General features: G+C 37.7%; 1 protein-coding gene across 1 annotated transcript in view; it reads right to left on the minus strand.

Annotated features, from left to right (window-relative positions):
• Positions 1-17,095, minus strand: part of LOC150075802 (pfs47 receptor-like) — a 50,870-nt gene that overhangs the window by 19,714 nt on the left and 14,061 nt on the right. Inside the window, exons 2-5 of the mRNA XM_090387890.1 lie at positions 13,108-13,361; positions 9,444-9,664; positions 8,783-9,153; positions 8,056-8,105 (exon numbers count right to left, since the gene is read on the minus strand). Of these exons, the coding sequence (XP_090244016.1) occupies positions 8,056-8,105; positions 8,783-9,153; positions 9,444-9,664; positions 13,108-13,132 (667 nt within the window). The 5' untranslated portion in view covers positions 13,133-13,361. The remainder of the gene's footprint in view (positions 1-8,055; positions 8,106-8,782; positions 9,154-9,443; positions 9,665-13,107; positions 13,362-17,095) is intronic.

Genomic DNA, 17,095 nt, shown 5'->3' on the forward strand with positions numbered 1-17,095 from the left:
TGATTAGTTCCATCGTCCTTGACCTTCTCCGTTTCTCCGTATATTTCTCCTGGTTCAGACCATTTCGGTGAAATTTAACCTGACCTTTTTGTAGGTCGAAGCTCACCCTCCTTCTGGAAATTTTGTCTTGCCCTTAACCATTTTCCTAACGACTTATTCCTAATCCTATTTTAATTGTTCGTTGCGTGTATAATTAATTGTTCACCGAATCAGTCTAATTTGTAAGCATATTCCGATATATATATTATTATTATTATTTATTTATTATTATTTTTATTTATTTTTCTTTAGTAAGCCAAAGCTTACACAACCTTACTTCTTGGTATTTCGTAACCAGAGATTTGAGAGAATCGGTGAAGTCGTATACACCGATCTATCTAAAGCATTTGACTCTGTTGATCTCCACCTGCTTATACTGAAACTTCCCCCCTTCTAGATTGGATAATTAATTATATATAAAGGAAGGCTGTACGTATTGTGGAGGTAGGAATAAAATTTCTTGTGGGGTGCCACAGGGATCATCTCTCGGGCAACCACTATTTAATATCTACAAGAATGACATGGTCTTAATCCCTTTTCCTGAAGGAGTACGGTTATCATTTTATGCTCATCACGCCTTTAAGGTGTGGAAAACCGAATCGAACTGTATAAATTTAGAGATGGCCTTGTGTAATGGCGTCAACATTGGAAAGTGGGAATCAAATAATAACCTTTTTTAGTAAAAATTGCTAAGCTCAAGGTATTATCATTTAGATAACCTAAGAAAAATACTGTCTTCTTTGAGTATAACATAGGAAACAATATCATTCTTAGCCAGTACCTCGGTAACTGACTTCTCGTAATGCACAGCAATCAGGCTGCCAGCAAAGGAAATTGAATTTTAAATGATTTGCCTGGCCACTCAACAACTATTTATTAGAACTGAGTTATCCAAGATCCTTTTTATATCTTCATTACAACCAATACTTGAATATGCTTGTCCAGTCTGGACAATTAATTCTTATAGTTTAGGTTATTGGTTTTACTTGAAATTTATGCAGATTTTAAAATTACTCGAAAATTACGTACATTTAGAAGTCATTATGGAAGAGGTACAGAAGTTCACTTAATTTCTTCTAGGCTTAATGAACGAATATAAATTGGAGCCATATGCATATCCAACTGAAATAAGTTGGATATGAATATATCCCACTTATTGGATATATACAGTAAGTTCGATAAGCTGTCTAAGTCAATTAAATATTTGTCAAGATCGGGAACAATCTTTTTTTTCTTTCTCTCTGTTCTGCGCATTCCTTCTCCATATGCTAATTTAGTAATTATCATCAAGGAGTCGTTTTTTTATAACAAATTTATTCATATTTTCCTATAATAAAGACTTTTTATATGAGATCTGTATAACCTATGTTGGCTCTACCTTGTTATTTATATGTCATTATTTAAGATATTTAGTTTATATTTTTAGTTTTGAAAATTTATTTGTTCCTATTTTACTTTATGATTAAGACAATTTTATTTTAAAACCTTATTAAATCAACACCCAGTTGTAAATCTCTACAAGAATTTATAACTATACTCGTATATACACTACCCTGCCATTCATATATACGGACACTTACAAATAATTCTTTATTTAGAGGAAAACTAATAATGTGTGCTGGAAACTTTAGCCTTTCTAGTCTCCTCGGAATACTCTCCATCAGTTTTTGTAAATGTCCTCCGATATTTTTCTCCATTCCGCCTTCAAAGCAGCCATCAGTTCAGTCTGTTTTTTGAGAGTTTCCCCTCACATGCACCCAACGATCCAATTTGTCCCAGTTCCCAAATTCAGAATTTGTTCTCTACAAGTTTTAGATCAGGGCTTGAGTTAGCCAGACTCAGTTTTCGATGCTATGTCCTCAAACTAGTCCGTCACAGCGCTGTCCTGCTGTGGGCCTTCCACATCCGCGGCGTCTAGATAGACCTCAGAGTTAATGGCTTTCTCCGACATAAACAAATTCAGAATTTGTTCTCTACAAGTTTGAGGTCAGGGCTTTGAGTTAGCCAGCCCGAGCTTTCGATGCTATGTCCTCAAACTAGTCTGTCACAGCGCTGTCCTGCTATGGGACTTCCACGCCGTCTAGATAGACCTGAGTTAATGGCTTTCTCCGATATAAACAGTGGCCCAGGCCAAACCACGAAAAAATCCGGCTGCATCCGATAAACTCCATTGTCGACATAATACAGTCCTGACGTAGCCCAGTGGTCAAGAGCGAGTGCATAGCACGCGTTCCTTGAGTGGACCGGGGTTCAAGCCCGTGACTACTAAATACGATAAATATTTGTATTGAAAATTTATTGTAAACTCTACTGACTTGGTTGTCGTGCCGGAGTATAAACAGAAAAAATTTATTTATTTATAACTTTCTCCGGGCATCCGCTACACCCAGGCACGACCGTCAGACTGAGACTACGTACAGTAACCCTTCACTCCAAAGCACAGCTTTCCATTGGTTAACGGTGAAAGAACGGCGGGCAGACACCAAGCTAGACGGCGTCCGGCATTAGTCAGGATGCTTAGCGGCTTCTGCACGACCATGGTAACCCATATCATGCAGCGTTCTGCTCATTATACTGGGGTTGACGTGTCCCAATCGTCTCACGGATAGCCTCTCTGTGTTGCCAACTTTTCAAGAATTCCAAGAAGACTATTCGTTGCATGTTTATTGTCACGTTCCATCAGCTTTGGTGGTTTTAGTAGTCGTTTCGTGAAGGTTCCAGCCTTAGTCCGCTTCCATTTGCAGATCAGAACACCAGTTGACCTAGGAATCTTCAGTGCAGTTGCAATATCATATACAGATGGATTTCTTATGTGATACCCTATTATCATTCGGCGCTGGAAATTTGTTAACTCTGTCGATAGTAGAATCTTCCATTCACAATCATATTACTGTCTCTTCGAAGGGCCTAAGGCATATTTATAGTTGTCTAACATATGGTGCTTGGGTAGGAGGTGACCAACTAGCAATAGAGGGGTGTAACGATGGTACAGCAATGTATCTTGCACTAATAAGCAAATAAACAATAACTTCCTTGAACATTTTCCACTCAGCATTTATTTGTTAAAATTACCATTCGGTTCCACTAAAAAGTACTTAGATGTTTAATACCATTGTAACCCCCCCCCCCCACCTCTTGTGAAAACGGGTCTCCTTTCCTTTGACAGTAATAATTTCTTTCAGTAAATCGGACATCAATACAATTATTGCTTACTAGTGGTTCCTTCATTTAACGATTTTTAAAAACTCATGAATCCATATTGATTACCAAATCGTGAATATTCCTTTCCCTCTAACAGGCTGATACTGCAAGAATTCACCCAGAAATTAAGTAAATGCCCTTCTATTGGATGAGTAACCAACCCACAAGTCCTCAACCACCAGAAAATTTATTTCCATAACAAGACATTCTGATGAATTCATTTTAATACATTAATTACCTAGAGGTGGAAATTATTTGAAATAACTCAATCTCCAGGACTGAGTGTGAGAGGAGTTATTAAGAGAGGAGCTAAACCAGTGGTGGGGCAACCAGTGATTGGATCATAGGGGGGGGGGGCTATTGCGCCTTTAGCTGTTAACTGGGCCTCCCGGGTCTAAGTTGATATTAGTACTTTAAAATTAATTATGATTCAGCTACAATTATAGAAATGTAGTAAACAATCTCATGTTTCTCAAAGTAGAATCCGCAAACCACCTAGAGGGGAAAAAAAAATGGCTTTGTAATAAATAATATATAAATAATAAATAAATAATATATAAATAATAAATAAATAATATATAAATAATATATAAATAATAAATAATAAATAAATAATGGTCCTTGAGGTTGTCACAGACATTCTCTCAGATATGCCAGACAAGCTGTACTTGCTACCTGGGAGTCTAAAACGCTGATGGAACTGATATTCGGGTGACACTCAAGTCAAGTGGACCCAATTTCGGAGAAGTCCGGACGGTCTGTGACAACCAAATCCTCTGCTTGCACCTTCACGATGGTGGGACTGTTAGTAATCCTGGGTATAACCTCCATGCACAAGCACATGGTGGGTGACCACCCAGGTGTGAACCAACGAAAGCAGGGGTCGAGGTGTGGCGCCCACACCACATGGAGGAATGCCGCCCCTCTATGTTACCAGGCAGTACTAGGTGGTAGATGACTCTCATCAACCGGCGAAATACCACCACTTTGCTTATTGGAGGCTTGAAGTGGTGGAACCCATGTTTAGTCTCTAGAGCTAAGTTCCGGTCAACCCTTCCCTATCTCTTCCATCATGCAGTATGATTGATGACTTTTGAGGTTATGATGAACGTTGTGGCGAGATCCAATATTCCTTACATTTCGAGGGTACAGCTCTAAAACGGTTTTCGCAGGCCGGCCGCTAGTTAGTACACCGGACCGAACCTATTGGTAACTCTCTAGGAGGCTTCCGGATCAGCTAGTGTATAATCTTGCTACCTCTACTCTGCCAGATAGTGACTGGAGGGAGTCCGAGTAGTGTGTATGCGGGGAGCATTGTCGAGGCCACGTTATGTCAAGGATCTGGGTATATTCTTCCCACATGTACGCCATATCCAAAAATTTCATTACTTCATACAGCATGTCCCACCCACTTTTTCTTACTATTGAATACACCATGAATTGTCAAACTAATAGAACAAGCTTATCTGCGAAAAGATCTAAACCTCCCAAGGATTTCCTAATTCATTTCACAAATATACGTGGTCTCAATTCTAATCTCAACGATGTCCATTTCCACTTGCAGTCTGCCAAACCCCATGTACTTTTTCTGACAGAATCTCAGTTATCGGTTGATTCAACTACTGTTCATCTCAGATGCCCAAATTATTCGCTGTATGATTCCTTTCGCCTCAAAGGTGGTACTTGTGCATATGTCCGTTCTGATATTCCCTGTCAGAGACTTGGCAATTTGGAATCTCCACTCTTTGATCTTCTCTGGCTTAAAATCTCTCTACCTCATTGTGTCAAATTCATCTGTTGTCTCTACCGTTCTCCCAACTCCACTAATCACTTGGAGCTCTTTGACTTCCTCTCGTTGCAACTTGACTTTCTCCAGTCCAACTTTCCTAACAGTGAGGTAATTTTCCTTGGTGATTTTAATGTTCACAACTCCAGCTGGCTTCCGTCTTCTAGTCACACCGACCCAGCAGGTCGAGATGCTGAGGCTTTTGCAATTACTAATGACCTAGCACAGATTGTTCATTTACCTACAAGAATACCGGACAATCCGAATCATACAGCCAATACGCTTGATCTTTTTCTCACAAACAACCCTTCTAAGTACACGGTCGAAGTGAGAGGTCCTTTAGGCACTTCAGATCACAACTTGGTGATTGTCTCTTCTCCAATGGAACCTTTATCTCATGGCTATTCCCAACCTCGTGTTGTTTGGCATTACAAGAATGCAAAATGGGATGACCTGCGAGACTTCTTTTCTTCTTTTCCTTGGTCGGATTACTGTTTCAAAACTCCTGATGTCAACGTTTGCTCAGATCGTGTCAGTGAAATTATTCTTGCAGGAATGGAATCCTTTATCCCACACTCCACTTTAAAATCTCGTCCTTTATCTAAACCTTGGTTTTCCAATAAATGTGCTAAGGCTGTTCAAGAGAAGAATGTTGCCTATCGTAATTGGCTTGTTTCTAATTCTTCAGTTTCATTTTCTGCCTACACCAAAGCTCGCAACAATTGTAAAGCAGTTATTAATCAGTCCAAACTAGAGTTTGAACAGGCTAAGAGTAGAAAACTTGCTTCTTGCCCTAATGGTAGCCGAGCATTCTGGTCTCTTGCCAAAGCTATTGGCCGCAACTTTTGCCCATCTCTGCTCCCACCTCTGTCCAAACCAGATGGTTCTGTTGTCACTTCAGCCAAGGATAAAGCTGACCTGCTAGCATCCCATTTTTCTTCCAGCTCATGTATTAATGAACTTGGTAAAACACCTCCCACCATTCCCAACACGGTCCATTCAATGCCTCCTGTGGTCTTCCGTCAAAAGGATATCAGAAGGATTTTGATGAATCTTGATGCTAAGAAAGCTCCAGGTCCTGATGGTATTTCTCCACTTGTTCTCAAAATCTGTGCTCCTGAACTTACTCCTATTCTTTGCCGCCTTTTTTCACTTTCTTATTCCAAAGGTGTTTTTCCTTCTGCTTGGAAATTTGCTCATATCCAGCCAGTTCCTAAAAAGGGTGACAAATCCCTCCCATCCAATTATCGTCCCATTGCAATTACTTCTACTCTTTCTAAAGTAATGGAGAAATCAATTAACCGCCAACTCTTAAACTACCTAGAAACCTTCCGTCTGATCAACGATCGCCAGTATGGATTCCGTCGGTGTCGATCCACTGGTGATATTCTGGCTTATGTTACCCATTTATGGACTACTTCAATGGAAAGGTTCGGTGAAACACAAGCAGTTGCTCTTGACATCTCAAAGGCTTTCGATCGTGTTTGGCATAAAGGTCTTCTAAACAAGCTTCCATCTTATGGTTTGCCAACTGTTTTTAGTAATTGGTTATCCAGTTTTCTCTCTGATCGCTCACTGAGGGTGATGGTAGATGGCTCTCTGTCTTCTAACTTCTCCACTAATGCCGGTGTCCCCCAAGGTTCAGTTCTTTCCCCCACTCTTTTCCTCTTGTATATCAATGACCTTCTTCCATTGACTGGAAATCCTATCCATAGTTTTGCCGATGATAGCACATTGCATTCAACTTTCCATTTTGAGAAACCTTGCCCTGCTCAATCAGCTTCAACTTCTCGAAAATCTGCTACCAATTCCTTAAATGCCGATCTTCAGGTAATTCTCCAGTGGGGCAAAGACAACTTAGTTGATTTCAACCCTTCTAAAACTCAGTCTTGTCTTATATCTCGCAAAAAGGATTCTTCTGCTCCTATGCTTATCTTTAGTGACACTCCAATTTCTAGGCAAAAGGATATATCTCTTTTGGGGATTACCCTGACTTCTAATCTCTCTTGGCACAAGCACATTACAAATATTGCTTCCTCTGCATCTAAAAAACTTGGTTTTCTCTTTCGCTCTCGGCGTTACTTTTCTTCCAAACAGCTGCTCACTCTGTATAAATCGCAAATCCGCCCTGCCATGGAATATTGTTCCCACATTTGGGGTGGTGCCCCCAAAACCTCTCTCAGGCTTCTTGATTCCATTCAGAAGAGGGCAGTTAGGTTAATTAATGATTCATCTCTAACAGAGTCTCTCCACTCGCTTTCTCATAGACGTACTGTTTCTGCTGCATGCCTCTTCTACAGATATTTCCATGGGCACTGTTCTTCTGAATTGGCTTCTATAATTCCCGCTCTCTCTTTCAAAACAGTCCGAACACGTGCCGCCACCAGCCAACATCCATTTACTGTCCAACTTCAAACCCACAGAACCAACTTTTCATCTTCCTCATTTATTCATTCAACTGCCGTTTTCTGGAACAACCTTCCTTCATACGTATTTCCTGAAAATTACAATCTACAGAAGTTCAAGTCCAATGTCAACAAATATCTTCTTTCGTCTTCTCAACCTCCAACCCATGCACGGTACTAAGTACTATAGGTTCTAATACCTCTCGTGTTTGGGGTTCACATAAAAAAAAAAAAAAAAAAAAAATAAACTTCACTGGTTAAGGAGCTGTTAACAATCCGTTAACGTTGGCCCCAGAAAATACGACAATTAAAATTTATATTCTATTCGAAATAATCGAAAGTATAGGCATTACGAATCAGTAAAAATCAAAAGTATTAAAAATCCATTTATATAAATTAAAAAATCCCTAGAATCACGTGCTACAATAAACATCCCCACATGCCAACAGCTCGAAGGCTAAACGATCGTTGCAGTAAGCTAAAAATAGCGTAGAAAATATACACAAGAACGAATATAAACAAAGAAATCCAGTTATTTTCTAAAGCCCGCCCTAGTTTTCTGACGCTTCATATTTATAATCATATAATCTTCATGCCTTTTATTTAAATATATACTGTACTTACCGGAAGCCATGTCTGTAACGTTTTCAGTGCTTCCTTCCCCTTCATTCGTACTGTGTGCAACCAAGTAACCGGTGGATGAAACATGCGCAGATCATTTTAGGGGCGTCTCCTGCGCATTGAGAATTCTCGGGGAATCCCCACTTGCCGCATTGCTTTCGAATTAATATTTAAGAATACATATATCTAGGCGTTTATTTATTTTTATAATTTAAAAAAATATACATGAATATTTATCATCACAGCTTTATTGAATGTAGAAATAAGGAAGTTCATTAAAATACATACACTTTCGTATTTTTACACTGCTTTGGCTTTCGCGTTATCAGACGAGAGCACGTGTTCTACACGTGACAAGTTCGTTACTATGACTACACAGAACGGGAAAACACATACTGACATACAGTTCAGTAATGAGATTTTTAAAAACTAAAATTATTTCTTGAAAAATAATACAAATTATTTGACTTTGTTTGGTCATATTTTGTAGATAATTTTAAAAGGTTAACTTAAAACAATCTCACTTTATTTTTAAAGAAATCCAACTTAAAATTAAATTAAAACAAACACGTTTTAATTTAACAAATAATGTTTTTATATTAGTAATAGTGTTTTAATAATAATAACAATATTCTCCAAATGTTTTAATAATAATAATATTCTCCAAATAGTATTTTAATATTTAATATCTATACAACATTTTCTTGCGTTGTGTTGGCTGTTCACTTCTTACCATCCCTTTGGATATGTAGGATAAGTAGGATTAGCAGGATAAGTAGGATATGTAGGATAGGTGGACGGTTGTGGGTATGGCTGCTGAGGAACAGGATAAGCTGGCGGACAGACCGTTGGTTGTCCAGGATAACCGGCGACAAGTATCTCATATGAGTGGACGCTATGCTCGTTTCCTCCGTAAGGAATGTAAAGACAGCGATGACTCGGATGGACTTTACCAGAAACCGTCGCACCTTGATAATTGGCACGACCAATGTATAGAGGTTCTCCAGTAGATGTTCTTCCCCCTTGGACAGCAGTTGGTGGCACCATTCCGTCGGTACAAAAGGTCCAGTTGGCTGCTCCACCTCCAGGAAGAGTTAGTACCTTAAAATACAGCATTCGATTATAAAAATGCTCGATTATAATATACAATAATAAGAAAATATTGTGAATAGCCAAATTTGCATAACTGAGACTGTACAGATCATTCTAAATCATCGGTCTTTATTATTTTCTCTTTATAATAGAGTGAATATTTGAAACACAAACCGAATTACCCCGAATCCGCTATGCTATTAATTGAAATGATAAGAAATCAATTATATTGAACATTGAGATATTAATTTCATATAATATCGTCAACATAAGAATATTTAAGGATTTGCAATTCTTACTTCATAATGCTTGACAGAATGTTCTCTTCCATCCCAGGCTACATAACAACAGTGGTGCGAAGGGACCACTTTGCCAGGAATGAGGTCCCCACCTTGAAAGGCTCTACCCACATAAGTCATCTCTCCTGAACTATCCATACCTGCTGACACTGCGTTATAAGGGAGGTTTCCTCTTGCACAAACCACCCACTGATAACCCGCGGGAGCAGGGCAGGTAGCAGCTAAATAACACAAACAAAAAATTACTATATAATACCAGAAAACTGTTAACTTGCTAATGTTCCATAATTTAAATATAGTGAGTTTAGTTATGCTATTTTTAAGTTTGCTAATGTTCCATAGTGAGTTTAGTTATGCTATTTTAAGTAACTTGAAGTCAGGCACTGTTTTATACTTTTCCTTATTTCTTTTACTGAATGTTTAAATAGACTATACGAGAACTGATTAACTAGGAATTGCGCCAAATATATTAATGTCTCTAATTAGTCAATTCTTTATCTTCTACTTCACACCCAGCTTCACGCAGTCTTTTGTGGTGTGGTCTCCAATAAGATGAATATAGGACTTGCTAATTCTTTCGCTATTTTATGATAGCGAAAGAATTAGCAAGTGTAGCAAAGAATTAAAAATTAGTAAATGTAGTGATTTGAACATTTAAATCACTACATATTGAAAAGTTTGTTCACTGATTTTAAGTAAAGAATTACAGAGACAAGGAAGGAGGAATATGAACACAAAGTTAAAGGTTTTCACGTTCACAAATCAACTGTAGTTTCCTGCATCTATGTTTTTTTCGGTAAATGGCCTTCGCGGGTTTCTATTAAACTATTAAAGTTAGTTACATTCTTTGAATTTTTTTTTTTTTTTATCGAAGAAAAGGAACTAACCTTAGCAAAACAGTCATATACACATGCTCTGATCAAGGGAGAACACTCACCCAGAATTATTTAAATTCTTTCGAACTCTTGATGAATTCTAAAATTTCTTTTCCTCTTTTAGAATCTTTCCGCCATAGAATTTATTTACTTGGGAGTTTCTGGCCCTTAGTGCCGAGACAACGGCTAACTTGGTAGGATAACACAGAACTCCCACGCCGAACTTTGGGAGATTCAAAATGCAGAAAAAAAAAAAGTTTATGAAATAAGATTCCAAAAATTTTTCGTGTTGAGTTAAAACTTAAAAATCTGATACTAAAATAAGAAGCACTCAATCTTTTGTTATTTACTTGTTACATTTCTTTATTTCGTTTATAGACCCATTCCGGATGGTTAATATGCCCATCATTATCACGAATGCAAAACTCATGGAAGAACTTAGGAAGAACTTATTCTGGCAGATGCTGCAACTGCTGTGCGATGCAATGTATCTCTCCACCAACCTTTGCGTGACTTTGCTCCTCTTCTTTAAATCCAATACATTTTTACTTGTGGGTATGCCTAAAACTACTCGTATGCAGGAGATCGATTTGGAGTGAGTTATTGCAGCGTATTGAGCATTTTCAACACTTGTGAAAATTTTGGTAAATATAAATGAATAAAATATCGATTATTCCTTATTTGACTATCCAAATTTCAAGAAGCTCTAATTCGAGTAGGAGTTTTCGATAATTATAAGAACTTTTATTTCTTTCTTTATTAATGATAATGGAATTGAGAAATTTGGGAAGAGAGCTTTGAATAACATGAATAAGTAACATATGTCATATGATTAGCTTACCCGTCAAGGACGATGGAGAATTCCAAGGAAATTCGTTTCCTTATGGTTCTTGTGAGGAAAATAAGCAATCACATTATTGTCAACGTGTCTTTTGATAATTCTGCTGCCGTAAACAAGATTGTTTTCAGCATCGACTTAAAATCTGTTTTGTACATGGAAACAGCAATATAAAATTTACTTAGATTTTCTAGTAATTTGTTGCTTTATGCCTGTCATATTTTATAAGTTTCATTATCAATAGTTGTATAAAATATTTCTAATCAGAACTTTTGTATTTATTTAGCTAAAATTTCTGTATTTAGGATTAGGGTATGAGAGATTTGTTAACTTTCCTCCTGCAGAATGTAGCTATTATTAAGAAAGCATTTATAAATTCTATAAATCATTTATGGAATTTAATGCCATGTTGGGACTCGAAAGGAAAGTTTCTATTTCCTTCTCATCTATTTAACCATGTAGTATAACTTAATAAATAGTAGCAATAGCTTAATTTTCAGTACTTACCTTAATATAATCTGCAGTTGGGCTTAGAGTGAATAAGGTGGAAATAGACTAAAATTGGATTTAATGTGGATGAGCTTAAATTTTTGAACGGAATTAAAATATGCTCGAGGAAATAGAAGTGCACGTCTTCATCCTTGGTTGTCATGAATTAAAGTTGAAAGGGATTGGAACTATGAAAGTATAATCAAGAGTTCTCATAGTCCCAATCCCTTTCAACTTTAATTCATGACAACCAAGGAGAAGACGTGCACTTCTATTTCCTTGAGCATATTTTAATTCCGTTCAAAAATGTAAGCTCATCCACATTAAATCCAATTTTTAGTCTATTTTCACCTTATTCACTCTAAGCCCAACTGCAGATTATATTAAGGTAAGTACTGAAAATTAAGCTATTGCTACTATTTATTAAGTCAATTAAATCGGTACCCTAAGGAATCCTACAATTTATTCAATTGCCATGTAGTATAAATAATTTCTTTTGAAGTTATGAAGTCCTAGTGAGTAGCACAGTGGTTATAATCACTATCCTCCCCACAAATCTTGTGGAAAAGGATTGGGTTCGAATTCCGTAATTAACGCAAGGAACTTTTATTGGTATTTTTCACTCTGTGACTCAGTTATTCGATCTCAGGCGAGGAGGATAAGTCCAATAAATCATCTATAGGACACCATGGGCTTTCCTGTACGCCTGTTTACACTGCCCATATCAGAACTCCCAGATCCCTTTCTTTCTCTACTGTTTTTAATTCAACTCCACCAAGTGTATACATTTTTTTGAAGTTACCATTCCCTTGCATTTTGTTGTATTAAAACATAGCTGTCACTTTTCTGATCATCCCTGAAGCTTGTTCAAGTCAACCTTGCAGGAGCGCTGCTTGGCACAGATCATTAACGACTCTCCAATCTTTTCACCATCTGAAAATTTTGACGTCGCACCCTTTATCCCTTCGTTGATGTCGTTTATTAATATCTGGTATTAGCGATTGGTTCCCAACTATAAATCATTTACACTTTGATTTCTTTTTTCTTGAAACTCCAGTCTAACTTATACCAATACTTTGAACATATTGTAATTGGAAGACATTCAGCGTTATCTATTTACAAATAAAAAAATTAATAACATTCGTGATTTTATAAATGAAAGAAATATTTACAAGCATTTATTAACCAAAAAATTAAACTAAAAGGTAGGCGTAAACAAAAAACGCAATTGTTGCTATGGGTGATAGATAAAATTAATGATAAATGTCATCATGTGATCAAAACCACAACACCAATCTAAATTAGTAAATGAAACAAAACATCTGGAAAATAACACCTGACCTATGATATTAAACGATGCTGGAATAATTATCCTGATCATACAGTCCAAATGACAGATAATAGAATACTAATTTAAATATCCAACATATAGCAACATAATACATAGTTAATTTATACTCACCAGCTTGCGTAAAACTTGAAAACATCCTAGCGAAGGAACACCAACGTAGTCTTGCAATGGACGGATGAAAAGGAAGAAGTTCTGTTGCACTCCGGGTATTTGGGTATGTCGATAGGTCTTTCGTGACGTCCAATGAGCTTATCAGTATCTAGGCATCACACTACCAGTTACTCAGTTATCAGCAAATTGTGAAAATTACAGATCACAAAGGGAAGTGTCAAAGTTCGCACGGTGTTGCCACATTTATCTCCTACCTAAAGTTACCAAGAATATGTTTCTTTAAAAATATCCTTGAAATACTGGGTTCGAAATGTAACGTTTAAAATTGTTAAACACACAAACACTGCCTGAAGGGGACAATATCGTCCCCTTAAAGCAGTGTATGAACGTTGAAGAGCGAATTATAATTAATAACATTCACTTAATAGGGGATCAATTCAAATATGAATAGATCCCTTTTTAATATTAAATTAATGTAAATTGGTAATGAATTTTTTCTTGCATCCAGGTGCGGGCACATAATTTGCTTCACCTAAAATTTAATATTTCCCTACAGAAGAAGTTAATAATAACTCCCTACAGAAGAAGTTAATAATAACTCCCTACAGAAGAAGTTAATAATAACTTCCTCTGTAGGTAAAATTATGCCATCTCAAGAGATTGTTACAGCATCCTAAAACTAGTAAAGCTAGTTTTAGTCTAAGACCTAGACTAAAATCTAAAATTTAGACTAAAACTAGGTTTTAGTCTAAGGCCATATTGCTCTGTGTATATATTGTCTGTAAATTGCGTGTGTTCTGAGGTCGATTTTCTGTTTTCTAGACGAAAAACCCGAGTTTCCGGGAGAAAAAAATCATGCTACCCTCACATGAGACCAACTGACTCATCTAGTTGGATGAATCAGTTGGTCTCATGTGAACTGTTGTGAAAAAGACACATAAAAATTCATCTCCTCATTGACGGGATTGAAACTTAGGTCTTTTCCAACCTGTGTGGGGGAGGACGACGATCCTACCAACTGTGCTACTCAGAGGACAAACCTAGCCTGATAGTGCATTATCTCGTTTATAAAAGCATCCATCTGCTGTTATCTGTCTTCACTTAGAAAAGGCTTTTATAGTCGACATATAGCTGAAAATGTTGGCACACCATTCACAAGTTGACTCTAACTAGCATGAAGGTTACCTAAAAAGAAACACGAAACCGGAAATACCAAAATAAAATCGGAACCGGATTGAAACGGAAAAGTACTGCAGCACAGGACAGAGTTTGAAGTCTCTGCCTCTTTGATCGTCTTGAAAGTTCCAAGACCTAAAATCCAAAAGGAAGGAACATACTGGGGTAAATGCAACAGGCTACAGAGACTTGAGATGAGTGGTCTAAAAGCATAGCGACCTCTTAAGTAGTCCTTATTGACCTCTTAAGAAGTCCTTGAGGGAAAAAACGACTAACTTGAGCTAATAAACATGCTAAAGTGGCAAATGAGCAATGGGAATCTCATGTTCTCTGATGAATCCAAATTTAATCTTTATGGAATCAGTTAGTAAATGCTGCGTTCAGCATAGATTAAATGAAGCATATCACCCTGACTGTATTCAATCAACAGCATAGTTTCCATTTGACAAGATGGTTTGGGGATGCATAACGAACAAAGGAGTGGACAGAATACATTTTGTAAATAGGAATGTTAATGGTGAGTATTACACACAAATATATTAAAGGAAGCTCTTCTGCCCTTCATTAGACCTCTTTCCAGGAATATAAAACTCTTTTTCCAACATGACTGTGCACCTTGCGACACTGCGCGGAAGGTTGCCACAACATTACATAATCATTTAATACAATTTCTAAAATGCTAATTTTAACTTGTTTTAAACACCAACTATTTTATTATTTCTTTTATCATTAGGTGAAGAAGTTCATGCAAGACTGCAGTATTCGATCCTTATTATAGCAAGGAAATGATAAGCACCATCCTTCTCATACCAGGTGGAAAAGGCCCGGATTCGAATCCTGTCAATGACGTAAGAAATTTTAATGGGCTTTTTCCACAGCATGGCTCAGTTAGTCGATCTCTGGCAAGGGTTGCATGTTTTTTATTCTATTATTGTTGTTGTAGTCGGGTTTTAGGAGCATCAGCGACTAGGACCATATTGCTTCTTGTATATTGTCTGTAAATTGAATATGTTCTGAGGTCAATTTTCTATTAGCTGGATGAAAAACTCTAGTTTCCGAGGAGAAGGAGGATCATGCCACCCTCGCCTGAGACCGAAAAACAGCCACGTTGTGAAAAAGGCCCATAATATTTCTCACGTCATTGACAGATCTTTTTCATCCGGTGTGTGGAGGACGGCCATCCAACCAACTATGCTACCCATGACGGCTTTTACTCCAGGAAACTTGGGTTTTTTTGTCCATATAGACATGTATAGTATCTTATCTAGGGCGGCACCTGAGTGTCAGTCCAACTCTGATTTGGTACACTGTGATGAATACAGAGCGCTGTAAAAGTCCAGAAGAGTGTGTGTGTGTGTGTGTGTGTGTGTGTGTGTGTGTGTGTGTGTGTGTGTGTGTGTGTGTGTGTGTGTGTGTGTGTGTGTGTGTGTGTGTGTGTGTGTTGTTTCTGACCATTTTGTCAGGAAGGCAATCTGGAAAGCCTGCCCAGTGACCACGGGTAAGTGAGCCACAACAACCCATGTACTGTGGCAGACCTCGACTAATTCATACTGAATGCCCAAATCGAGTTTAACATCATTCATATAAGAAGAAAAAATAAAATAAAAAAAAAACGCACACACAGACATCCCTCGTCCACTGCTGGAGTTCAAGATTAGTGGACTTTACGTCTAGTACCTAGGGAGCCCAAAACCCAGCACCAGCAAATCTCGCGTGAAGCGAAGGGTAAGAGGCCAGCAAAAAATAAATAATAAATAAAATAAAATTTAAAATAAATGTTAAAATAAAATAAATAAAGTAAAATGGAATTTAAGAGACAAGAGTCTCTTCAATTCCATTTTCTTAAGCTCCAGTGAACTTAAGAGAGAAGTCTAAGTTCCGGGAACAGCTGCATCCATGGAAACGAGAAGTGACAACGGTCTTGATAAAGTTCGCAGTAAAAGAGCACATGCTCCAAATTCTCGGGATGGCCACAAATACAAAGTGATCACTGTGAAAAAATTAAAGGTGGCCAGTTTTGCATTGAGAGAGCCATGACCATTCAGAAGGTAGAGAGTAGAAAGGCTTGGCTGGAATCATTTCAATGTGAAGTCACGGATGGTGAAAGATACCTGTGGAATAAATATGTAATTTACCCTTCCTTAATGTGGTAACCTCCCACTTGTGTTGCCAGCGTTGCAAAAGGATATTCCAGATGCGACTCTTTTCAGCCTTAGGATCAGATGCAACGCTTACAGGTATGTGAAGGAATTCAAGAGAGAGATCCCATGCCGAATGTGATAACAGGTTCCTTTGTATAACAAGACGAGGTCAAGAGAGAGACCTCCATTTAGAACCTGCAGAGCAGAGGTAGATACAATCCTGCAGGCCCGGCTCATTGCGAGAAGCATAGATCACTGAATTGATTTAAGTTTAGTTTGAACGCACCTCTTTGTAATTTGCCAAAAACAGGCCCCAGCACCGTAAGTACAGATTGGCAGAAACACAGACTTGTAGAGTAGCCATAAAGTGCAATAATTTAACGCCCAGGACTGTTTGGAAAGATTGAGAGGTAAGGAAGTATACAGGCCTTGACCCTAACCTAAATGATCAAGATGGTTTGTATGTTAAAGTCATTTTAGAGTCAATTACGAGAATAAGACCATGGAAGGTTATTTGTCTTGTAGTTTAATGACGGGAGGACGGTTACATCAAAGGGACCATTTAAAAGCGTCATTTTAGTGTTTGTAGGTGAATACGGATAGTTTGTTTGCAACAGACAAATGTAAAGGATCACGCATTATAATATTTGCAGAGACCTCTAAAGACAAGC

The sequence above is a fragment of the Mastigoproctus giganteus genome, chromosome 13, assembly GCF_048544385.1.
Source record: "Mastigoproctus giganteus isolate SK-2022 chromosome 13, ASM4854438v1, whole genome shotgun sequence".
NCBI classification, from domain to species: domain Eukaryota; kingdom Metazoa; phylum Arthropoda; class Arachnida; order Uropygi; family Thelyphonidae; genus Mastigoproctus; species Mastigoproctus giganteus.